This window comes from Colletotrichum siamense, assembly GCF_013390195.1.
Source record: "Colletotrichum siamense strain Cg363 chromosome Unknown KSG_Cg363_contig10, whole genome shotgun sequence".
Lineage (NCBI taxonomy): Eukaryota > Fungi > Ascomycota > Sordariomycetes > Glomerellales > Glomerellaceae > Colletotrichum > Colletotrichum siamense.
Genome location: NW_023501023.1, coordinates 1,156,699 through 1,181,330, shown reverse-complemented (window position 1 = coordinate 1,181,330; position 24,632 = coordinate 1,156,699). Strand labels below are relative to the sequence as shown.

Genomic DNA, 24,632 nt, shown 5'->3' with positions numbered 1-24,632 from the left:
TAAAGATTTATAGTCTAAAAATTCCTAATATTAAAAGTAAATTCTCTAAATTAATAAGAAAAATCTACTAAAATATTAAAGTTTAAAAGCTAATCTTTTTAAATATAAAGATTAAATTTTTATTTTTAATAAAATATTAATTTAAATAGAGATTTTATCTTTCTATTATAATAATTTATTAGCTAGATATTTTAGTAGAGATAAAACTATTAAACTTATTTAAAGAAAGTTTTAATAAATAAATCTTAACTAAAATATTAAGAAATATATTAATAGCTATAAGATTTATAATATAATAAAACCTAAAAAATATTAACTTTATAATAAATTATAGCTATTATTATTATTAAACTAACCTTTTAAGGAAATCTCTATAGATATAATTATTAGACTACTATAACTATAAAATAATTAAAAACTTTATAACTTTATCTTAATAATTATAAATTAATTTATTAAATTTTATTTATTCTTTATTATTAGTATAATTATAATTATAATAGAACTAGCTAAACTCTTTTTTAAAAAGATAAAGTTAGTCTATAGATCTCTTAAAAGAATTATTAGTAATAAGAAGCTATTATTTACTACCTAAATTTAAGTAGATCTTTACTATTATAGTAAAATAAAATATAAACTTTCTATTATATTTTATCTATAAACTAATAGATAAATAGAGGTAATAAATAAAACCCTAAAATAATATTTATACTATTTTATAAATAAATCTTAAGTAAACTAAATTAAATTACTATTTATAGTAATATTTATATATAATAATATAAGAAACTCTACTATTAATAAAGCCTTAGTAAAAATATTACTTAAGTATTACTTTAAGTTTTAAAAGGATTTTAAGGATAAGATCTTAAAAGGGGAGATATAAAGAGTAAAAGACTATTTAAAAAAACTAAATAATCTTTATAATAACTTATAGGAATCTTAATAAAAATTAGTAAAATCTTATTAAAAAGGATATAATAACTACTATAAAGAGTAAGAGTTCTATTAAAGATAATTAGTCCTACTCTTTATAAGAAACTTATACTTTAAATCTAGAGAAAAGAAGTTATCTCTATACTTTATAAAACTATTCTAAATTCTAGATTATATAAGAAAATAAACCTATCGCCTAACTCTTCCTAATAAATATATATATCTATATAATATCTTCTTAGTTAACTTACTTAAACTATAAAAAAGTAATTAAAGAAGTAAACCCTTATTTATCTTAAACTTAGAAGATAAAAATATTTAATAGAAGTTAGATTAAATAATAAGCTATTAAGATACTAAAAAAGGATAGTTTTATTTAATTAAATAAACTAAATAGTTATTAGAATATAACTTCTAAGTTAGTAAAAATAATATAAGTAATACCTAAAAAGCTTTATAATAATATAAAAAAGTATAAAAGAAATAAAAAATAATTAAGAGAAAAAACTAAAAAGAGAATAAAATTACTACTAATCTAAAGCTAAATTTAATTAAAACTATAATAAAAATATTATAAACCTACTACTTTCCCCTTATTAAGAAGTAAAAAGTATAAATAACCTTTTTAAGTAAATTAAAGTTATAATTCTAAACTAAAAAATAAATAAAACTAAGCTAAAAGATAAAACTATAAAAAAATAAAACTAATAAAACTTAAAAAACTACTTACTTAATAAGTAGGACTAAATAGGGGAAACTTACTAATAAGAGCTTTAATATAATTTAAAATCTTATAGGAGAAAGCTATAATATATAGGTTAGTAACTAATTAAAAAGTATATTAATAAAATATTTAGTAGAAACTAATATAAACTATATAGTACTTAAAGATCTATTAAGCTATATAGCTAGTATCTTTAAGTAAAAAGAAAAGATTAGTATAATATTCCTTAAAATTAAATTAGTTCTAAAAACTTAAAATTTATAATAAAACCTAAAAGAATTAAGTATACTTACTATTTCTCCTAAGTTAGTATAAAAGTAAAGACCTTAAATAGATATAAACTAATAGTAAGTAATATATTAATAGTTATTAAAAAAGGAAGTATATTCCTATTAAAAATACTACTTAATTATTAGTAATTATCTCTAAAATATATACTAAAATAAAGTAATACCTTAAGGATTTTCTTTAAAATAGGGAAAGAAAACTCCTAGTAATATATAATATTAAGTAAATAAAAAGTATCTTATACTTACTTAATAAGGTTATATAACTCTACTATAATATCTTTAAATTCTATAAAAAAAAGGAAATAATAAAACCTATTAATAATAAATAAGATATCTTAATATTTACTTAAGATAAATAGAGTATATTATACTAAAACTTATTAGTAAAAGATTTCTAAAAAATATAAGAAAAGTAGGATTACTATAGTATAAAAAGCTCTATAAGAATAATACTAAGTATAATATATACTACTATTAAAAGTATAAATATATTCTATAAGGAGTAGCTAATTATAAGAGGTCTTACTTTCTTTCTATACCTTTATAATAGTATAGATATAATAGAGGTATAGCTAGATATTATAAAAGCTATTATATTTTAGTTTATTTAGAACTCTTTCTAAAATAAGTAGTAAATAGCTATAGTAACTAAATTAACCCCTACTTAAACTATTTAAATAATAAAAATAGTAAGAATAAATAAAAAAAGTATTATCTAAGAAGTTACTATCTAAAGAAGTATTATTAGAAGAATTAGATAAACTTATACTAAACAAGCTAAAGTTAATATTAATTAGAGCTATATTAGCTAAAAAGGCTATATTTTAAAACTTAATAGTAAGTATTAGCTTATTATTAAATACTCCTTCTTAAAACTAAATTAGTAATACTATAAGACCTAAAGAAATAACTATATACTATAAACTCTTAAAACTCCTACTTATTTCTAAAATCCTCTATAGTTTAATTAATAACTATATTATTATTAATTTCCTACTAAAAACTAATTAATTTAATACTAAAAATATATAAAAATATAACTTACTTAAGCTTTATATAAAAGCTATTAAATATCCTTAAGCTCTTCTTTATAGTTATACTCTAAACTAAGGGATTATAAGATAAAGTTAGGATAATAGTTTAATAAATAATTACTAATAGGCTAAAAAACCTTAAAGCTAAGAGAAAATATATAGTTATAATCCTTATTAATAGTAATAGTATCTACTTAAACCTTAAAGATAACTAGCTTAAACTACTACTATTAGACTTTAAAAAAACACTTAATTACTATACTTACCTAGCTTAAAGCCTAATTAATAAGATTAATAGCTATAATATTACTCTCTTAGTTAATCTCTTTTTATTTATTACTACTAAGAAGTAAATAATTAGTAACCTACTAAGTATAATATAAGACTTAATCTATATAAATAAAAAGGATAGAACTATAAAAGCTAATTATATAAAGTAAAGTAGATTAATATAATAAAAAAGCGTTAATATATTATAGAAAGTAATAATAAAGAGAGTTATTATTTTAAGGTATTATTAGATCTTTATATACTCTTTAAGCTAATAATCTATAATAATATTATTAGTAAATTATAAAAATAATATAATCTAAATATAAATAAATAGCTAAGTATTTTCAAAAAAGAGAAAATCTACTATAAAAATATTACTAGAGGTAAATAAATATATAGACTAAAAATTATATAGTTCTAATTTTTCTAATTAGTTAATAAGTAAAGAGGTAAGGTAAAGTAACTACCCTTCTAATAAACCTCTCTTAAAAAGCTTAGGATTAGTTAATCTTTATTCTAAACTAAAGATAGTTCCTTAAAGGGGGACCTAGTTATTATAAAGCCTTATAAGCCCTACTACCCTAAGCCTTTACTAGGTTATTATTAGCTATTTTAAGAAGAAAGGCCTATTTCTAGCTACTGCTTAGCTACTAAAAGGCAGGCTAAGATTTAGTCCTTATTAAATATAGACCCTAACTGCGTTATTCTCTTAATCCTAAGTACTACTTATAATAGGTTTTCTCTAACTTAGGAAAGTTATTTAGCTAAATAGGTTTAAATCTAAGTTACTCTAAGCTTTTTTCTAACTTATTAGTAATTTAAGGATTTTACTAAATATATTTTATAAATCTATAGAGATTTCTAGTTTCTTAGAAAGAACTAAGTATAATTTTTTATTAAGAGAAACCTATCTATAAAGGTCTAAAGAAGTAGAGTAATTAATTCTTAGTATATTAATAAAGCTTTAATTAATATAATTAAGTAATAATTTAAGTATTTTATTATACCTAAGATTATAGCTATTAAGGTTTCTAATTAATATAATATAAATAAAACTAATACTTTAGAAAGTAGAGGATTAAATAAATTTATCTTTAGATTATTAGAAATTTATTCTATTTATAAAAAATAACTTAAATTATATATTTAGATATCTTTAATTAAGTATATCTTTATAATTAATAAAGTACTACTTCTACTTATTATATATAAGAGTAAGAATATTTAGTAGTAGTAGTTTTTTTTAGATCTAATACTATATACATCTTAGAAGTTTATAACTATAGAAAATAAATAAACTTTAAACTCTATAGCTATTAAGTAGTTAATAGAGGTTTTTATTCTTTTAACTTAATTAAGAAACCTCTTAGAAGTTAGATTATTAATCTTAAATAGTTATAAAAACTATAAAACTACTACTTTTATATATATATATTTCAAGAATAAGATATACTTATTATTTTTATTAGTATATATATTATATATCTTTTAGTTACTTAATTAGTTAATTTTTAAACTTCTTAAAGTAATATATAAAAAAAAGCTTAAATTACTAACTAAATAAGATATTAATATAGTTATAAATAAGAGAAATTTTATTATATATTATAATAAAGTATATAAAGTAACCTTAATAAATAAGAATATTATTAGTAGCTAGAAATAGATTAATTTATAGCTTATTAGTATAGCTAAACCTTTTATAAGTTCTCTACTACTTAAAAATATATTAACCTTTATTAAACTAACTAATTAGGTTTATAAAGAGCTCTCTAATAATAAAATAAATAAAAAATAAGTAGTAAATATATTAGTAATTCTTTAATTAACTTTTAAGAAAAAGGATAAACTTTAGGATTAATTTAACTTATTTAATAAGCTAAATAATAATAAGTATATATAATACTTACTTTTTTAGAAGATTTAAAAAAGCTTTAATAAAAAAGTATATTAACTAATAGTAATTTAATAAAAGATTAAAGTACTATAAGTAGAAGTTAATATTAATAAAACTAAGAAATAGAAGAAGGTTAAGATAAGTTTAAATTTAAAGTTTACTAATATTAAAGCTATTTAGAGGGCTTAAATTAAGGTAAGTAAACTTAAAAGTAGTATAGATAAATCTAATAAGTCTAAAAACCCTAGTAATAATAAAAGTTATATTATTATAGTATTATAATATATATAAATATTAGTTAAAGTTAATATATATTAATATAAGGGCATTAAAATTAGGGTACCTAAATGTGGGGGGTGCCTAGAAGTAGGTGTGGGACGTTAGGGCCAGCTTTCAAGCTCAAGAATTTGTTGCAGTAGACACAGCAGGCGGCTTTGGCGGAACTTAGTGAGCATACAACGATAAATCGATAAAGCTTTACTTGTGCTGGCATATCTGACTTCTTATGACTGATGTCAGGTACTGGAATCGATACCCTGGTGCCATGTGCGATGTCGAAGGCTACGTGTATCTTCCCCTGTTAGAGGAGACTGGCTACATTCCTAAGCACAAGTACTCATATGGCAGCGAAATCCGTCAACACCTGGAGAACGTCGCTGGTACCCTGAATATTCGCGGGATGTTTGGAACTACAGTTCAGAGCCAGATGTGGGATGACAAAGCCGGTCGCTGGATTGTGTCGATGGTGCAGAACCGTGGGCGCAACAGAGATCCCGTCCAGCTGACAGTGAGGACACAGTTCCTTTTCTCTGCTGGAGGCTTTCTCGTTTCTCCGCACCTTCCGAAGCTGCCCGGACTCCAGGACTTCATTCAGAACAAGCGATTAATGCACACTGCACGTTGGGATTACAACTACACCGGCGGCTCGCAAGAAAAGCCGGATTTGTCGAACCTAAGGGATAAGGTCGTCGGGATAATCGGCACTGGCGCGACCGCTGTCCAAGTCGTCCCGGAAGTCGCCAAATGGGCAAAGAAGCTATACGTTTTCCAGCGCACGCCTACGTATGTCTCCGAACGCGGACAGAAAGAGACAGACCGGGCGACTTGGGCATCGGATGTTGCGACCAAGAAGGGTTGGCAATACGAACGAATGGATAACCTCAACCGCTCTCTGACGAATGACCCTCCCGAGAAGGATCTTTGCAACGACGGCTGGAGTGAATGCCATGCCTTTGCCGGTGTGATTGGGTCACCGAAGCCCTATGGTGGATGCCAAGAGGAGTCATTGGCTTCGCTCATCGAGACTGATCGATCTTGCGCCGAGCGAGTTCGCAGACACATCGAAGAGCAAGTCATGGGTAAGTCTGTTGCAGAGAGGTTGAAGCCATGGTACGGAGTGTGGTGCAAGAGACCTGCCTTCCACGAAGAGTACCTGGCGTCTTTCAATCGACCTAACGTCGAGCTCGTCGATACAGATGGGCAGGGAATTGAGGGCTACACCTCCGAGGGAGTTCTTGCCAACGGAGGTCAGACATACCCCCTGGATCTTTTGATTCTCGCCACTGGCTTTCAAAGCGTAACATCTGGAGATGGGTCGCCATCCGGACAGACGGGATCCACATTCACAGGTCGCCACGGACGAGACATCACCGAGAAATGGAATGGAGGAGAAGCTGGCTCCTTGTTTGGTGTCGCTACCCATGGCTTTCCCAACTTATTCTTTTCGGCTTTCTCCCATTTGGGAACCTCTCCAAACATCACGTCGGTCTATGTGAATGCAGCGGACGTCGTTGCGCACATCATTTCCACGGCCATTAAGAATGCATCCATTCCCGGAAAAACGGTCATTGAAGTTACCAGAGAGTCTGAGGAAAGGTACATCCAGCAAATGATTGAACGTGTGGGATGGACAGCGCTCTCGCAAGCATGCACTCCTGGGTGGTTCACTGGCAATGCTAAGCTGCTGAAAGAAGGAATGGGCGTATCGAATTTGGTCTGGGGAACAGGAATCATTGACTTTCGTAGGATGCTGGAGGGCTGGATGGCGAAAGGCAATCTCGATGGGCTGGCAGTCACATCGGCATCTGAGTAGTTCTGCCCCTGCGATACTTGAATAGTCCATGTTGCAACTCATAAAATCGGAAAATGATCGTATTTCATCTCAGTTACAAGTGGTAAAAGACCCAAGGCTTTCTCGGAACATCAAAGATAGCAGGCCTGTTCACGAAATTGTACTGGATGGCTCTTGAAAAAATGTAAACTTTCGTCCGAACTCGTGTCGAGTTCCAAGTACTCAATTCAATGGCCACCAGCTGCTAGTTCCGCGATTTTATCAGCAGCTACGTCTCTTCCCGGCCGGACAATGGACTTCGCCAGACGCTTGGCATTGGTCCGCATCTCTACGCAGGAGGGGCCACCATCAAGCATCGTCAAGAATGCCCCAGTCAGCTCATTTTGAGAAATGCCGGGGGCAGCCTTATAATTCCCTCTTACGCCAAGTTTGAAACTCTCCGCAAGGGCTGCATAGTTGTAGCAATCCAGCCAAGCAGGCACAACAAGGTGTGGTACTCCAGCCCTGCATTCACAGGTCAGTAATTTTTCATATGGAAGCGAAATGGAAGACCTACGACACAGCCTCATGATAGGAGCTTGCTCCCCCGTGGTGCACAGAGAGCACGACATGGCCAGTCTCCAGTAGACTCAAAGGATCAGCAGAAAGCCATTTCTCTACTCTCAGCCTACCTGATTTCACATGATCCTCGACCAAAGGCATCCAAACACCGTCTTCGAGCACGGGTTCGGTGTTCGGCATGATCTTCCATAGAACCTGTACCTCAGTCCTCTCCAAAACAACCTTCAACGAACCGGCCATTGCCCTAGCTCGTTCCTCGTCATACCGGAAGAAACTCCCAAGATTGATCAATACCGTCGGCGCTTTATTCAACCATTTGGCAAGTTCTGGGTCTTGTTCTTCTGCTGTGGCGACCGAGATGGCAATAGGTCCTGTCGTCGTTACGTTGGGAGGGGTGCGGATGAGAGGGATAGAGGCGCTGGGGGTATCTTGACAAATGAGATGGCCTAGAGGGGGGTCATGAAAATTGAAGTACGAGATGGGATCGAGTAGCCCATTGTCGTTCAAAAATTTTTGCTTTGATGCCTGATCTGGGCAAAACGTCATAGAATAGAGGAAGCAGGCCGCTTGATAGATGTTGGAAGTTATAGAACTCCAGGGGATGGGAAACGTATGAGCAGAACCCATGCTGTTTGTATTGTTCGTCAGTTTGCAAGTCATTTCAAAGGACAAGGACAAGACAGGGCCTTACGCTGGGAACTTCCAAAGGCCACTCAACCACGGCTGTGTTGATCCAAATATGTCTGCGAGCACATTCGGCGCGAGAACAGCATGCAGCCTCCGCTCGCTCCTGGCCGCATCCATTGCGGGCCTCAGGAAGATGTCAAGAACAACGACACCGGGATCCAGGTCTCGGATGAGGTCCCTCACAAAATTGTGCATTCGTAAATGATCCTCTCCGGTCCAGGGCGCAAGGTACACCTGCACTGCTTTCGCCACAGTGTCGATGCTACGAATGCCAGGCGGCCTAATGATCATCTCAGATGGCATCATCGTCGCAGGACCGAACTCAGGGCCAGGTAGCTCATGAAAAACCACATCACTCGACGAGGAGTTCTGTCTGCCTGCGTACGTGCGAATGCGATCGACTTTGGAGGCGAAGCTGGGGAATGAAGCGATATGAATCTTAATGTTGGGATGGTTCTTGAGCAGCGAGAATATCGTCGCGAGATGGACGTTCGAGAGACCATATTCAGTGTTGACTGCGAAGAGAACCGTGTCCGGCCTGCCCTTGACTGCTGTAGGAGGCTTGCGCTTGGAGGTCTTGAGGTGAACAGAAACGAGCCCCCCCAGAATGCCCACAAAGGCCGCCGCATAGATTTGATTCCAGTCAGCCATGGCTTGGAAGAACTCGTTGCTTGTCAAGAATTGCCGACGCGATGGATCATTACGCTAGAAAGAGGTTTGGGGAGATGGTCTACATGTATTCGCCAGACTCAACGGCAATGCTCGCTATCGAGACGAGGCACTGCCCATAGTTGAGACAAATGGCGACATAGCGTGCTGTAATTGCTAGGGGCGTTTTAATCTCAGCGTAGGCACCCGGCCACAGGCGTGGGTTTCGTCAGGCATAAACATGGAAGTGGAAGCTCGTTACTGCGCCGCAGGGAGCTTTCCCGGATAATTCAGGCTGACGTGAGATCCATTAACGTCGCTTATTTGCTGATGGGCCATTCGCCGCAAAAGTTGGTACTCGTACGACTCCTCGTTTTGGGACTTATGTGCAGCATCTTGCACGAAGGATTTCGGTTAAAACCTGGAATACCCAGATGGGAAAATAGCCAAGCGGAGAGGCGGTAGGCTCCAGGGAAAGTCGTGCGCATCTGAAACATGAACATTTCCGATACCTCAAATCACACAATATACTCTCTTAGATAATTTCCAGATATGATTTCATACCTACCTACCTGGGCAGTCTGGTGTATACATTGATGTTTAACTACGACCGCACCATCGCCAAAGAGAATTAAGAGGGCATCAGATGAAATGTTGCAGCCCAATGGAATGTGACAAGCACAGCCTTGGTAGCTAGATGGCATTTCTGTTTCTAGGGGCGTCTCTTAGATACCAGGGGAGCTCAAACAACGATCTTCGGCTAGTCTCCGTTGCCCGCCGAAACTGACGGAGGCTACCGTGCTGGCCTCTTCAGCGGGGCCGATGTCGATCATCAGGATCCGGCAGGCCCGGATTGTTGCGTTCAAGACGTTTCAGTCGGAATTCGGGGCCATCTCTGCCTACCAACAACTTGAATACTTAAACAGTTGCAATGTTTAGTACATCTCAAGCATTCCGCGGTATTGAAGGCGGAAACACTTGTCTGTATTTACTAGTAATTCATCGTGCTGCAAACCGAATGGTCCTCTACAGTGTGGAGGTCGCCCCAATTAAGTTCTCCCCAACTAAGTTCTCCCCAACTAAGTTCTCCCCAGTTGATGACCCGTCACTGAACACCAAACGTTTTCACTGACTTTCTTGCATCCAGTGTCATGTATTCTTCCAATGCGGGGAACAGCGCGCTCGTTCGGCAAAATGCAACCGACCCCTGAGTTTGCCGCGGCGAGGTGGGAGGGACACCGTAAGCCGTGGGAAAATACTGTGAGCGCCCGCAATGCCCCTGACTCGCCGGCTCCCAAACCCTGCATAACCAGTGTTATCAACTCCCATTTGCGGCGATAGCGCTGTCCAAAACCTCAATTGAGTGTTGTATATCATGAAGCTTTAGATTTGCATTGCCGATTCATCCTGCTGTGAGCTTCATCTTACTCGATTCTAGCAGTATTCCGAATCGGGGAGGAAATGTCGAAAAGAACGGATAGCCCAAGTTGGCAATGGAGTCTGGGCCTTCCCCTGGCCGCAGCCGGCGTCTTGGCCTACTTCTGGTCTGGACAGCCAGGGGGTTTTACTGCCAGTCAATCAACGAAGTCTAAGTACAGCCCGGCGGCGTCGGTCACAATCAACCAGGGCACCATTCTTGGCAGGCTAGTAACGGACGGTACGTTTCCTGAGCCTTTGGAAGGCTTCATGGGAATACCGTATGCACTCCCACCGGTCGGACAGTTGAGATTCCGCCATGCCGTCCCTGTAGCCGCTGGAAACGGCACACTCGAGGCTTTCGAATTGGGTCCAAGGTGGGTTTGAGCCAAGAGATGAGACAGACTATGAGTTGATAACCTAAACATGCGACTAGATGCCCTGGAAAGCAGCTTGTTCCCTTCACTGACGACGAGTGGCTGGGCCCCGACTGGGAGAGTGAAGACTGCTTGACTATCAACGTGTATCGTCCGAAAGGCCATACGGCCAGCGATAAGAAGCTTCCTGTCGCGGTGATGATCCCTGGAGGTGCATTCAACCGCGGAGCAGCTCGGATGCACAACACGCCATCGATGCTGGCTTGGTCTGAAGAGCCCTGGATTGGTGTCTCAATGCAGTATCGCATTGGTGTTGCGGGTGGCATGAACACCGCTCTAACCAAAAAAAAAGGTCTCTTGAACCTGGGCCTCAAGGACATGTATGTGGCCTTGGAGTGGGTTCAGAAGAACATCGCTGCTTTTGGTGGTGACCCTGATGATGTAACCATCATGGGACTATCTGCTGCTGCTCACGGTGTAAGCTGCCTTGATTATGGAAAAAGCTTCCTAGTTTTTGCTAACCGATGTGTAGATTGGTCATCTGGTTATGGACATCAACCAGAAGAAGAAGCTTTTCCATAAGGCCATCATGGATTCCGGCGGTCACACCGCCCGAGTAGTTCACCCACCCGAGTCGAAGCTCAACGAGGCTCATTTTCAGGAGTTTCTCGGGCTCACTGGCTGCAACAACCGCCCTGAGCATGAGATCCTTCCATGCCTTCGCGCGTTGCCTTCTTCGACAATCATTGAATCGGGTCAGAAAGTTTACGAGGAATCCAATCCATCTGTTCGATGGGCTTGGCAACCTGTACTCGACGATGACATCATCTCTCGGCGTCCCATTGATGCCTGGAAGTCTGGCAAGTGGAACAAGGTCCCTATCTTTACTGGATCTGCTCATAACGAGGGCGCGATGTACGTCCCCAAGGCAGCATCTTCACCTGATGATTTCACAGACTTCTTTCGCACTCTCCTCCCGCAGCTTTCAGATAAGGAGCTGGCTGAGCTGAACAAACTCTACCCTGACCCTTCCAAGTACCCGGGCTCAGAGTATGTGGAGACTCGCCCCCTCGATATCGGCGCACAATACAAGCGTGCCGAAGCTGCCTATGGACACTATGCATACACTTGCCCCGTCCGGCAGACTGCGATTTGGGGAAGCAAATCTCCGGAGGATCCCCCGGTATACCTATACCACTGGGCTCTCAATAAAACTGCTCTTTATGGGGCCAACCACGGTGATCAGATGCGGTATCAGACTTACAACGCTGAAGTGCGGTCTATCTCGCCCAAGCAAGATGAGATTGCTGGCTTGATGCATGCGTATGCCACCTCATTCATTGTGCATGGGGACCCCAACAAGATTAAGGGCAAGTTCGAGCAGCGTCCTGAGTGGTTGCCTTTTGCTGGCAACAAGGGAAAAGAGGCTGGAAAGACGATGATCTTCGGCGAGGGCAACGATGAGCGTGCTGGTGGCTTTAGCTTGGGAACCTCCGCTTATTTCGTAGATTACAAATGGGCGGAGAAGGAGTGTAACTTCTGGTGGAAGCAGACGGAAAACTTCGAGGACTGAGTGCAAGAAACTTGCCACGAATTCTCCTGACGCGCTTGTTCAGACGAATAGTTCTTTACATAGCGATGGCCTGATAAAGATTTCAATTGTCAAGTAAACCTTTTGCTGCTCATGACCTCTTGCCACTCGTTCTAGATACACTCTCCCAGCTTGCACATCTACTCCGATTTTGACAAGTGATAGGGAAACATGGGTCATTATTCGTATTCTAGTTGTACATGAAACGTATCTTCGTTCACAAAGCGCATCAAAACATATCCCACAAGTTCGGGAAAAGCTCATCAATAATCGGAACTTCTGACGACATCATCAACTGCTGAAACTCCGGCACAGTCGCAGAGGGACTGTCCGCCGTCATCAACTTCTCGACAACCTCGGCGTACTGCGCCAAACAGAGGTCTCCCAGGTCCCAACCCGACTTCTGCTGATGCGACTGTAATGAATCAATCAAATTGTTCGCCAGCCTCAAAGACGCGCTTTGAGCCAGGCCAGCCGCCGTGTTCTCTGTTTCTAGCGCGCATCGTAATAGGAACGTGATGGCCGAGGTGAACGCGAACGCGCTGACGGGCAACCAAAAGTCGCTGAGGTGGATCTCTTCCAACTCCTGGACGAGAAGAACGATCTCCTCGGCAGCCCGGCGAACTTGGATGTACCGGTTGGTTAGTGCGTCGCCAAGGGCTGCGTCCTCTTGTTTCTCAATATCGAGCTCAATTCTTCTCCGGAGAAGCTTGGTCGACAGATAAGCTAGCCGGAGGTTTGCCGCGCCGGGGATGTGTAGGTTGTTGCCGCGGGTAATGATTCTTCTCACGTCGTCGCTCAGAGAATCTTCCCATTGGCCAAGACTGAGTTCTAGCCCGAGAGACGTCTGACCGTTATCTTGGTCACGGTCCTGGTTGAGGTCGTATACGAACTCGAGGTACTTGTCGAGAACGCCTGTCAAGGTAACGAGAGCTATGAAAACTGAAGCAGCTCCGTTTTGCGCATCGCTTGCGTCTTTACTTGTGAGAAACTCCAGTGTGGGATCTGGAACATCATACTGGAAGCGTTTGATTTGAGGCGGTGTGCCGTAAGCCAGACTTAGCCTGTAAAACATCGTATTAGCCATTGATCATCAGTACCTTGTTTAGAGAAAGTCTCACCATTTATCATGAACCACCAAGGCCCACCATATCTTCATTCTCAAACACTTCTCAGGGATAGAGATATTCCAGTCGGTTGGATCGCGATTGAGACCTAACGACTGTGCCAATGAAACAGCAGCACCGAGCTGGATCTCGTTCATGATCATGGAAGTGGTTGGCCTGCCCCCGACATTGAGAATGATGGCAATAATTGTGGAGATCCCGGGTGAAATATGTAGCTCAGAGAAGAGCGTCTCGGTTGCTTGGTTCCATATGAACCGGGAATCAGGGCAATACTCCGATGGCAAGTCTGGACAGTTCTTCCAAAAGATCATCGAGTGAGCATAGAGAACTGACAACAAGGCCGGTGATATCCTGTCTCTAGCGGTTTGAAACTGGTGCTTGAAGGACACTTCATCCAGAAGCGGAAAGCAGATGTTGACTTTTTGGAAGTATCTACGCCACAGCCGTTAGCATTGTGGTCTGATGCTTAACCCATGACAAGGAGATTTTTTGCCAAGAGTCCTCTGATGTGGGGACGAGCTTTCATCATCCAGCCCCCAATATCAACAGGGGTTGCTCTTCTGACAAGCGAAAAAAGAAACGTCTTCGACTTACAGATCGATGAGTGTCGATGTCCATGGCTCTAACATCTTCTCCACAATCTGATACTTCTGCAACGGCGCCGTTTGCCGGGGCGAGAGACCGAAAGGCCGCTTCCGGACTGCCGTGAAGATAACAGGCTTCCGAATTCCACCGGACAAGTCCATTGATGAACGCGGCGTTTGTCCCACTTGCGATCCCGGCCTTGGCTTGACCACCCTAATCATCCTTTCATGAATGCTTGGTTCCGAGCTCAGGTAATCTGCGAGCACCTGTGTGTCGTTTGTAACAGCCGGACCAATGATATGCGAATTGTCTTCGTCTTCGGGACTGTCCAAAGCCAGCATCAAGTGCGGATTATGCGGACTCAGCACAGCTTTGGGACCCGGTGCTGATGTCGTGCTCGTCGGTGGAGACGTAGAGGTGGTCCTCACATGTATGCTGCTCTGGGGTGCCTTAGCTGCTGCGACAGCGAGAGGTTCCCTTCGACATGGCGTGTTGGACTGGGGGGTCCGGTACGATTTCTGGATTTTCCCGGGGTTCAACGGCGCACGCCCAGCGCTTCGAGGCGACGGCGGAAATTCGCAGTCAGTGCCGTAGACATGGCACATTTGACACGTCGAAGAGCTAATCCCCTCCTGCTGCTGGCATCGCGACTTGCGGCGCCGGCACTGCAAGCATGCTGGGCGCAAATGGGACCGGTACGGCCGGGGCGTCGGTTGGTCTCCTGATGCTGTAGACATTCTGCCCTTCCAGTGTCTGAGTTGTCCGTGTCTGAGCTCTGTTCTGTGGTTGCGGAGTCCGGATATCGGCTGATGACTCGGGCAAAGGTTGGGTGGGAGTTGCGTTGTTGATATTTCCCCGCGGAAAGCTCCACAACCATTATCATGGCTTAATCCCGATCAAAGACGCTAGTGCTCATATCTCTGTTAGTCAACGCGCAAGCTGATAAGGCGGAGGTTCACCGAGAAGACTCCACTTTGTCGTTTCCAGCAAGAGATTCAGCACTTCGGCGGTCAAATCTGGACTCCGGGGCCATTCGGTTTACCGATGCCGCACAGTGCCCACGGTAACTCCACCCGCTCTCCACGTTAATGAACCCAGCGGCATGTAGGCCCCATCCCGACGCGGGGAAGCGTCTTGCAGTCCTCGGTTCCTTATCAAGTTATGGATCCTGTTACTGGGATAGCACGCTGGCTTGGCTGGGAGTTATCGCCTGACATGTTATCTGCAGCCTATGCCATCTGGGACCGAAGTCTTCAGTAGTCAGCGCCTATCGGCATGTATCTTATCGAGTTGGTCAACGAGTCGTAGGCGCTATCAGAGCCACCACCGGGTATCATTTGCCCCTTGTAATGACAATGAATAAAAAGACGACCGCAACCTGGCAGTTTTCCGCTGCGGAAAAGTGTCGACAACTCGCCCTTGTCCGAGAGCTCAACAACTCCAACAATATTGCTGCCTCTTGCCATTTGCAACCAACACTAGCAATAATAGCAACTCCCTTTCACTAGGCCGAGTTGCATCCACTTTGTTCAATCGCGTGCTCGAGCACATCATCTCTAGGAGTAAAGAACGACCCGCCAGTCTGGTCAGACTTCCCCGGACTCCACAATGGCCATCGAATCGTCTATAAACGAAGGGCAGCTGAAGCCCAAGGACCCTGAAATTGCGGAGAAGGCACCATCCATCGCGGCTAGTGTCGGCGAGGAGCTCAAGACCGGTCAAGTCGAGCTCCTCGACGAGGCCGAGGTTTTTCTGCAGCAGAATGGCATCCCCCACTCGCGGCTCAAGGAGCTGCTCGAGGATGAGGCCGCACAGAAGAAGCTTGTTCGACACATTGACCTGACCCTTCTTCCCTTGCTTATGGGAACAGTGAGTTCAGTTCTATTACGTACTGCTTTGTACAGTCAATTAATCATCCCTCAGTACTTCTTGCAATACATCGACAAGCAGGCACTAAGCTACGGCGCCGTCTTCGACCTCTTCGAGACAACAAACACATCTCAGAGCCAGTACTCATGGCTTGCCAGCATCTTCTACTTCGCGTACCTTCTCGCAGAATGGCCGGCCAGCTACCTCGCTCAGCACTTCCCCACTGGCACTGTCGTCAGCGTCTTCGTCACTTGCTGGGGGATTGTTCTGACATGCACCGCCGCATCTCACAGTTTTGCCGGCCTCGCGGTCTGCCGATTTTTGCTGGGCATGTTTGAGGCTGTCATCACACCAGCATTCATGCTTGTCACCAGCATGTGGTACACTCGTAAGGAGGCGCCCGTGCGAGCCGGAGCATTTTACTGCTTCAACGGTATCGGTTCCATGGTCGGCGGCATCTTGTTCTACGGCGTTGGGCAGGCTGACGGATGGGATGTGTGGAGAATCATCTTTATCATTTGCGGTGGTATGACCGTCATCTGGGGTGTTGTCCTGTTCTTCTTCCTCCCCAACAACATTCTCACCGCCAAGCGCTACACGGTGGAGCAAAAGGCTCTGCTGATTGCTCGCAGCCAGAGCAACAAGACCGGTGTCTTCAGCAGCAAGATCAAGCCAGCGCAGATTAAGGAGGCCTTCAAGGATATCCAAATCTGGTTGTTGTTCTTCTACACACTGCTCAACGAAATTGTCAACGGAGGTATTGCCAACTTCGGAAAATTGATCGTTAAGGGCTTTACCAAGGATGCTCTCTTGACTACTGCCTATGGTATTCCGTACGGCGCTTGGGTCGCCTTCTTCATTTTCACAGGACCTTTCTGTGCATCTAAGTTCAAGAACTTCCGCACAATTGTCATGATGACCTGGGTGTTGCCCACACTCATTGCTGTTTCCCTCTTTTTGAAGCTGGACAGAGGCAATAAGAACGGTCTGTTGATGGCATACTACATTGTAAGTTGACGGGGAACTAAGATACAAGAGTGTAGGTAGGCTAACCGGTGATTACAGAGCCCTTCATTCGTCGGTGCCCTCGTCGTCGCCCTGCAGATGCCTGCTGCCAACGTTGCAGGATACACGAAGCGTGTCACATCCACTGCATTCGTCTTCTTGGCATACTGTGTAGGAAACATCATCGGACCCCAGGCCTTCCTTGCATCAGAAGCCCCCATTTACGGCACTGGTTGCAAGGTTATCATGGGGTGCACTGCCGGTCAGGTCATTATTGCTATTGCTATTCGCATCCTGTTGAAGCGCCGCAACGCAAAGCGAGATGCAGAGGCTGCGGCCAGTGGGCACAATGCCGCGGAGGAGGATGATGAGGTCTTGATGGATTTGACGGACTTCGAGAACAGGAAGTTCAGGTACTCCTACTAGAGACCTGACAACATGAGTTTGATAGCAAGCGACTTTGATACTTGATAATAACCAATGCCGTGGGCATGCAACTATTTCAACATTGCGTCAATTTCAGCATTTGAGTGTTTACTCAGGGGCACTGCTGCGACCGAATAATCCCCGACACCGCAAGAGAGACTCGACTATATCGTATACGAAATCAACAAAAAGGCTCAAATTCGGCTCTGATTGACATAAGCCACTTTATTTAACAGCAGGCAGCTTACCCAAGCTTGGTCCAAAATTCACTAATGAGGCCCGCAACTTCTGGGACTCTTTCTCTAACTACACCGTGTCCAACCTGGGGAACAACAGAAACGTTCGTGAACCCAAGCTCAGTAAGCTGGCTTTCGCTGCACAAATCATCCAGCCCGCCCAAGACCGCAAGCGACGGGATTTTCGTCTCGACTGCTTTGGCAAACGCAGCGTCGTTGTCCAAGACATGACCATCTCTGAAGATCGCAATTACGGAAGCGGTATGACCGGGATGCTCACGCATTTGCCACTCTCTCACAGCCTCAGCAACAACTTCTCCCTTGGCCGCCCTGTCCTTCCAGTCTGCAGGTACAACCAACTCGCCACCTTCAAGAAATCCCAACACAAATTTCCGAGCGCCAGCCTCATCGATATTATCCTTCCTCAAATATTGCTGTTTCTCCGCCGTGAAATTGGCAGCATGGAGGAGACCAGCCGGCGCAACGAGAGTGAAACTCTGCACACGTGCCGCTCTTGAGGCAGTATATCCGGCCGTTAGGGAGGCGCCGAAGGAGAAGCCCACGATGTGTGCGGAGGGCCAATCCAGATGATCCAACAGATCATCAATAAGCTGGTGAAACAGGCTCGCTTCATGCGGGACAACAGGTGTGTCGCTCAGTCCGTGACCCCAGAGGTCAACCAATACGAAATGCGAACGCGGGAACGATCCATGAAGGCTGCGGGCGAGCGGAAGCATGCCAAGGGCCGGAGTTTGCACGCCGTGAATGAATAGGACTCGCTCGGGCGTAGATGAGCCCTCGCTATCTGATGAAGGGGGCATCTCATAGTAGGCGGCTTTACCAGTGGCAGTCTTCAAGAACTTGGCCGGTGGTAGGAGCGCACCGAAAGTCTCCGTAAAGGCCGACTCAGAGGGACCCTGTATCGGGGCTTTTGAGGTGGCGGTCGCCCCACCTGGGCGAGGAAGAACGAGAAATTCGGAGCTGTGGGACATGTTGAGTCGGGGATGTGTGATGAATGGTAATTGTGGCTCCAGTCGTGATGCGGCTTTTCTGGTGTTGAAAACAAAGGCTTGGATGTCAGCGCTAGGGCGTAGAGGTGGAGACGCTGAGACCCTTATCGATGGGATCCACACCTTCACTGAGGTAAGGTACGCATTGAAGCATCCTTGACAAAGGCATACTTTCCCTTAACTAACACCGTCTGAAGCTAGACGCAATTCAATACGCAAAGAAAGAGTACAAACTCAGACTGTCTAAGAGAAGTAAGCTGCCCATCCCTTCAATACTGGGAACGCATCGAAAGGAGACCCGGACGAGGAAAGGCGGAGATGTGGGAGGGACTGATTGAGTGCCGGGACAACTAAACACTACACGTCGTCGAAGCAAACAAATTTGAAAGCAACCACCATGATTAGACATTATATACATCGAAGAAGAATCAGGTGGTGGGCCGCGGAGTCTCTGGAGCGGCGATCACGACCTCGACGCAGTACAAGTGGCCATCTTTCCAGCCCCCACAGCTGTTGACCGAGGGGTTCTACACACGTTCTGGGTCAGTGGATATTTCGGCCGTGGCCAGCCGGCTTGACGCACTCATTTGGCAAAGTCTGCCATTGTCAGTCCACTCCACTAGACCGCAAACTCGCAGGGAAGTCCGTCGTCTGCATCCCATCACTAGCTGCAGTTTGGGTCGGTGTTGGGATCGAATTTCAGGCTCGGGCTCGGACTGCTGCCTCGCCGCTGGAGGGGGAAGCTGGCTGAGCTCCCGAGAGTACCGAGGACGCCAGTAACGACGCTGAGAATGAAAAATCGGTTGGATATCTTCTGGAAAGAACGATGCGGTTTACAGACAACGAATGAGAGACAAAGGTGAGAGCTGTGTCTTGTCTGATCAATACATCCCCTTTATATGAGACTTCGGTGCTTGTATCTGGCGTCATGACAAACCCATCACATTTTCGCTCTTATTGATGCGAGGTTCAAAAATTCTTTTTCAACCAACATTGCCAGTAGCCTCTTCTTCCGACACCTCGGGCTCAATTATCACAACACCCAATACCTGCAGAGTAGTAACATGCGGAGGCCAGAGCAATGCAGCTAGACTTAAACATAAGGTGCCCCAGACTAGGCCTGGTCAGGAAGACAGTCTGGGGTAGCGGGGCCAGCCAAGAATTGGTGATCAGTCACATTCGTCACCAAGGGTCTCGTGAGAACTCATCCTTCAAGGGGCGGGCTTTTACTTCCAACAGACTTATTCGACGCATGAGATCAACGTGGCATTTTGATCACCCAGGCAAGAAGTAGTGCGATGCAAGATCCGTGACCAGGACGGCTATGCTTGAGTTCGCAGGCTGTCCAAATGGGACGTGGCCTGACCCGGAAGGCATGCTGGGCCCTCGGTTCTGCAATGCCCCTAAAAGTTCGGCTAGTGGTAGGGACTTCAGTGGCAAAGTGTTGGTCTTGTCAGTTCTTGCGTGGATCCTTGCAATAGGGAGCATGTGATAGCGATGGGATCGCAGGCCTAAGTTGTTACCCTTGGTAGCGCTCAGGGAGAAGGTTGCGCAGCCAAGCAGCCTTCAAAACGACCCAATGGACCCTTCTTCAAACTTCGGGCGCTGCAGCGTGCATTTATTGGCAAACGTCATGCCAAATCGTTGCAGTGCATGGTTAGAGCCAGCTCTCCCAGTGATGACGACAGCATGGAACCAAATGGGAAGTCTATGTTTGACGACGGCAGTGGATTCATAACGAGAGGAGCACATTGATTACCATGGGCCACAATGGATCACGTTCTCGCCACTCACTTCACCACTAAGAGCCAAACAACCTTTATTGCCAAATGTAGGGTTCAAGATCCCGAGCAAAATGAATTCAGTTCTGGTAGTCAACTTGGTTCTCGGACATGAGTATGAGCTACAGCTGATGCTGTAACTTCAAGGTCGAAGGCCTACCTGTTGAGTCCACATCATGGAAGATGTGTTTGAAAGCTAAGCTACATGTATGTTATGTCATGATATCATGTCCACTTCCAAGATCCGATTCAATTCAGTGAAGTCTTTGTTATGTTGTGCAAAATACCGCTATGGTACAACAGAGGATGGGCAAGAACGCTCTGGGCAGGCCGAGAGCCAATCAAGTGGCAACAGGCTGAACCGAATTTGTTCTGAGAATTTTACTCCAATTTCACAATGAATGCTCCTCTCAGATCGAAATTTTAGGTCCTGTTTAGCGGGGGATCGGCGCAACATGGAGAATTGACGTACAGTCAGCCCGACTCGGACAACGTGGACGTGGACTTCGGACTCTCATGTTGGTTTCTGTTCGTGTTTTCATCTTCAAAGTGGAAACAAAGGTGACTCTTAATTTTCATCTTCATATCCACCAGAATGAATCATGCGCCCCGGACTTACGGGTTTATCTGCAAGCTAATCCCACCGAGGGAGTACGTGCTTCAGAGCAACCCCACAACACTCAATGAGAGCATGGATTTGGTCTGAGGCATCAAAAGGATCACAGCAGTTACAAAATACAGTTCAGTAATCATGGAAAACATGGTGTCGCGAGCGGGTCTTGAAACATGCACTGAAAGTAGACATCCGACTGACTTACTAATATGGACCCGAAAACTAATTCCGCCGAGATATATGTTGTCCATCTTCAATCCCTTAAATGTCCAATGATCCGGGCACGAGTTTCGAAAGTCTGATTCACTTATATAAACTTGGCTCGCACATTGAACCAATCACGCAAATTTCCAACACGACATTACCAGACGCTTTCTCGGCATTCACTACTTTCCATCTTTGAAAATGACTTCCTTGGTCCCCAAAACCGACTCCTCTACTAAAACCGACGACTCTGCATTTCACGATGGCGGGGACACCATACACTGCAACGATCTCAGATGGCTGCCTCTAGCGCCCAAGGTCTGGATCAAGCTAGTGAAACTCTCTCCCGAAACAGGCTCTTATACTGTTATCGTCCGCGCGGAGAAGGGAGGAGTTCTTCCTCGGCATCGACACATCGAAAGCGCGGAGATCTATGTCATTCGAGGCGACGGCAAGCACCCTCAAACGGGACATTTCGCACAGGGAGACTATGTATCTGAGAGGAAGGGCGCGGTCCATGACCCGCTTGTGTTCGAGGATGAGGTGGAGATGTTGATGATGAGCAATGGTCCCTCCGCTTTCATTGATGATGAGGGTCGTGAATTGTTTTTGATGGATGTTTCCATGCTTCAACACCTGGCAGATTCGACTTCGGAAGCATCGTAATTGGGTGGAGACTTGAACATGTCGTGAACGAGTCTTCGATTGGCAGTGGAACTCAGCCTGGACGTTTAGGTAAGAGCTTCTTCTAAGCATGTAGTTGAACGCGACTGAACACCAGCTGGAACAGGAAAGCGGGCGTCTGGTATGTGCTGATGACAATGGGAATACAACTCTAAGTCTATTTCCGGAAGCATGGCGGGCCAAGGCACCCATGTCTGACGTCTATGATTGAGAAAAAGTCCCAAAACTCCAAATAGTCTATCGCTAGATCGCTTAATGCATGGAAGGTAACGCTCATCATCTAAAGCTTCGCAATTCCAAATCCATCTCTCTTTGAGCGTCCGAGCAGTCCTCTGTTGAGCTCCTTCAGGCTGGCGGTGCCCATCAACGCCATGGTTCTGTGAAGCTCTCGCTCAAGGATGTGGAGCACTCCCTCAACACCTTTCTGACCGTCCCATGCCAAGCCCCAAAGAGCAGTGCGTCCGATGAGACACAGATCAGCGCCGAGAGCCAGCGCCTTGAAGACGTCGCTTCCTCGAGTGATGCCTCCGTCGAAGATGACGGGTATCCTGCCCCTCACCGCATCAACAATCTCGGGCAATGCCTCCAGTGTCGCCGGGACGTCATCCAGCTGGCGACCACCGTGGTTCGAAACGACAACTCCATCGCAACCAGCCTCCACGGCCCGTTGAGCATCCTCAGCCGTGATGATGCCCTTGACAAGAATCTTCATCTTCGTTTGCGACTTGAGCCAAGGGATGACCTCGTTCCACTCCAGGCTAGCATCGACAAGCGAGCCGTGGTACTCATCCACGATCTTGTTGTACTCCGCCGCCGTCTCAGCGCGCAGGAGCATGTTGGCTCTCGAAATGGCGCCGACCTTTCGCGACTCCATGTTCGCCATTGACAGACCAGCCGGGAGGGTCAAGGGCGTCTTGCGCTCCTGCAGACGGTTTCCGAGGACGACGGTGTCGACGGTGAGGACAAGCGCTTCGTAGCCAGCGTTTTCGGCACGCTTGATCAGGCCTGAGGTGAGCTCACGGTTGCCTAGGAAGTAGAGCTGGAACCACGGCTTCGGGTACTCGGGGCCGCGGTCGGGGAGAACTTTCGCGACATCTTCGAGGGAGGTGGTGGCGTTGCTGGAGAGGGTGAGATTGGTTCCGAGATTTGAGGCAGCACGGGCGACGTCGAGTTCGCCTTCGCCGCCGACGAGTCTTTGGTATGCGCTCGGCGCGATCGCGATCGGGATGTCGTAGCGCTTGCCGAAGATCGTTGTTGAGGTGTCGATCTTGGAGACGTTTCGGAGTGTTTGGGGACGGAGGAGGAGCCTGCAAGACAGATCAGTCAATTGAATGAGACGGAGTGAGGAGAAATTCTTACTCTCTGTACACAGCTTGATTGCGCTCACGGGTGTGCTCGTCGTCGGCGCCGGTGGTGTAGTAATCCCATACTGGCTTTGGCAGACGCGCCTTGGCGATCTCGTACGCGTCGGCGACGGTCACTACCTTCGGAGGAACTTCTTTGATAGTCATGTTGAATGTGTTGTGGTGAAAGAAAGTGAGTGGTAAATTAAAATCGGGTGGATTGTGGCGGAGACCTAGTATTTGTTTATCGGGCCAGGGGTAAGCACTTGTTGTAAGCACTGGCAGAATTGACGATGTTGGTTCCCACGATGTTCCGAAACTCGGCGTCGCGAGATACGGGCCACCCTGACTTCTATGGCATCATCATCGTGAACGAGCGGACCTCCGACTCGCCGGGCCGTGTCAGCTCGGCGGTTCGGTGTCAACGTTGCCGATGTCGGAGCCGTGCACCTGTTTTGGTCGGCGCCTCTCGGTGTGTACCGTGGTACGCCGTACATAATCGCCGGTAATTACTCAAACAGGCATTCCCAGCATTTCCTCCCGCGTCCAGTATTTCCTCATATTCTCCGCGCCCAGCATTTCGACTTCTAGGTCCAGATGCAGTAAAAGGACATGGCCCCAAGGCTCCATTTTGCTCCTCAGTATCGCAAGGTCCAGCTTGGTTTTGCGCGATCGACATTTTTCTAGATATTGCTGCAAGTCTTCGAGGCCATGATGTATCTCCCGGTGCTGTTCCAGCAGAAGTGCATTGTCACCCCTGAATTCAGGCATCTTCTGCGCCAGCATTGGAAATAGAGACCTCTCTTCGATATTGTGGTGGTTCGTCAGACGGTAACAGAAGAAAAGCCCTTCCCTGAGAATCTGGTCATCCGTCATTTTTGGCGGGCCGTCAACAGGGGGTATTGTGGAATCTTGAAGACGCTTCCAGGTCCGACGAAAGTGGTTGTGCTATACAGACAATACGTCAGAATTACTTGAGAGGTCGCTGAAGACCAGGGATCGCTGAGATCCAGCCTCCCCAACAAAAGAACTCACGAAGGTCTGCATCATATTGGACAAGCGGTTGTAAACGTCAAACTCCGATGGCCCCAGTGGCTCATTAGCGGGCTCCATTTCTCCAGAGTCAGTGCGTGTTGCGGTGAGTGCTCCCACGGGGCCCCGTGATTCTGGTGTAAGCTGCCGGTGGGGTTGGTTTGAAGAGAGTGCGAACATTGACTTGAGCTTGACCTGCCAATCGCTTGCTT

The 24,632-nt window shown here is 44.3% G+C and overlaps 9 protein-coding genes across 9 annotated transcripts; 4 read left to right on the top strand and 5 right to left on the bottom strand.

Annotated features, from left to right (window-relative positions):
* Positions 1 to 5,659: 5,659 nt before the first annotated feature.
* ausC-3 (FAD-binding monooxygenase ausC) lies at positions 5,660 to 7,246 on the top strand (the record flags this gene model as incomplete). Its single annotated transcript, XM_036646082.1, has 1 exon — positions 5,660 to 7,246. The coding sequence occupies one exon, from the start codon at positions 5,660 to 5,662 to the stop codon at positions 7,244 to 7,246; it is 1,587 nt and encodes a 528-aa protein (XP_036488654.1).
* A 206-nt stretch (positions 7,247 to 7,452) lies between these two features.
* Positions 7,453 to 9,124, bottom strand: sdnJ-2 (Glycosyltransferase sdnJ; the record flags this gene model as incomplete). The annotated part of the gene is made up of 3 exons (XM_036646081.1): positions 7,453 to 7,729; positions 7,782 to 8,414; positions 8,478 to 9,124. The coding sequence occupies 3 exons, from the start codon at positions 9,122 to 9,124 to the stop codon at positions 7,453 to 7,455; spliced, it is 1,557 nt and encodes a 518-aa protein (XP_036488653.1).
* A 1,458-nt stretch (positions 9,125 to 10,582) lies between these two features.
* Positions 10,583 to 12,487, top strand: LIP2-1 (Lipase 2; the record flags this gene model as incomplete). Its single annotated transcript, XM_036646080.1, has 3 exons — positions 10,583 to 10,914; positions 10,974 to 11,391; positions 11,447 to 12,487. The coding sequence occupies 3 exons, from the start codon at positions 10,583 to 10,585 to the stop codon at positions 12,485 to 12,487; spliced, it is 1,791 nt and encodes a 596-aa protein (XP_036488652.1).
* A 247-nt stretch (positions 12,488 to 12,734) lies between these two features.
* CGCS363_v014230 (putative transcriptional regulatory protein) lies at positions 12,735 to 14,378 on the bottom strand (the record flags this gene model as incomplete). The annotated part of the gene is made up of 3 exons (XM_036646079.1): positions 12,735 to 13,569; positions 13,627 to 14,064; positions 14,227 to 14,378. 3 exons carry the CDS (start codon positions 14,376 to 14,378, stop codon positions 12,735 to 12,737), a joined length of 1,425 nt encoding a protein of 474 aa, XP_036488651.1.
* Positions 14,379 to 15,825: 1,447 nt separating this feature from the next.
* CGCS363_v014229 (putative transporter) lies at positions 15,826 to 17,517 on the top strand (the record flags this gene model as incomplete). The annotated part of the gene is made up of 3 exons (XM_036646078.1): positions 15,826 to 16,086; positions 16,141 to 17,094; positions 17,152 to 17,517. The coding sequence occupies 3 exons, from the start codon at positions 15,826 to 15,828 to the stop codon at positions 17,515 to 17,517; spliced, it is 1,581 nt and encodes a 526-aa protein (XP_036488108.1).
* A 244-nt stretch (positions 17,518 to 17,761) lies between these two features.
* On the bottom strand, positions 17,762 to 18,745 carry menH (putative 2-succinyl-6-hydroxy-2,4-cyclohexadiene-1-carboxylate synthase; the record flags this gene model as incomplete). The annotated part of the gene is made up of 1 exon (XM_036646077.1): positions 17,762 to 18,745. The coding sequence occupies one exon, from the start codon at positions 18,743 to 18,745 to the stop codon at positions 17,762 to 17,764; it is 984 nt and encodes a 327-aa protein (XP_036488109.1).
* A 2,817-nt stretch (positions 18,746 to 21,562) lies between these two features.
* Positions 21,563 to 22,027, top strand: dke1-1 (Acetylacetone-cleaving enzyme; the record flags this gene model as incomplete). The annotated part of the gene is made up of 1 exon (XM_036646076.1): positions 21,563 to 22,027. One exon carries the CDS (start codon positions 21,563 to 21,565, stop codon positions 22,025 to 22,027), a length of 465 nt encoding a protein of 154 aa, XP_036488110.1.
* Positions 22,028 to 22,325: 298 nt separating this feature from the next.
* On the bottom strand, positions 22,326 to 23,556 carry GLO5 (Peroxisomal (S)-2-hydroxy-acid oxidase GLO5; the record flags this gene model as incomplete). Its single annotated transcript, XM_036646075.1, has 2 exons — positions 22,326 to 23,352; positions 23,405 to 23,556. The coding sequence occupies 2 exons, from the start codon at positions 23,554 to 23,556 to the stop codon at positions 22,326 to 22,328; spliced, it is 1,179 nt and encodes a 392-aa protein (XP_036488111.1).
* Positions 23,557 to 23,901: 345 nt separating this feature from the next.
* Positions 23,902 to 24,501, bottom strand: CGCS363_v014225 (uncharacterized protein; the record flags this gene model as incomplete). Its single annotated transcript, XM_036646074.1, has 2 exons — positions 23,902 to 24,336; positions 24,424 to 24,501. 2 exons carry the CDS (start codon positions 24,499 to 24,501, stop codon positions 23,902 to 23,904), a joined length of 513 nt encoding a protein of 170 aa, XP_036488112.1.
* Positions 24,502 to 24,632: the final 131 nt, after the last annotated feature.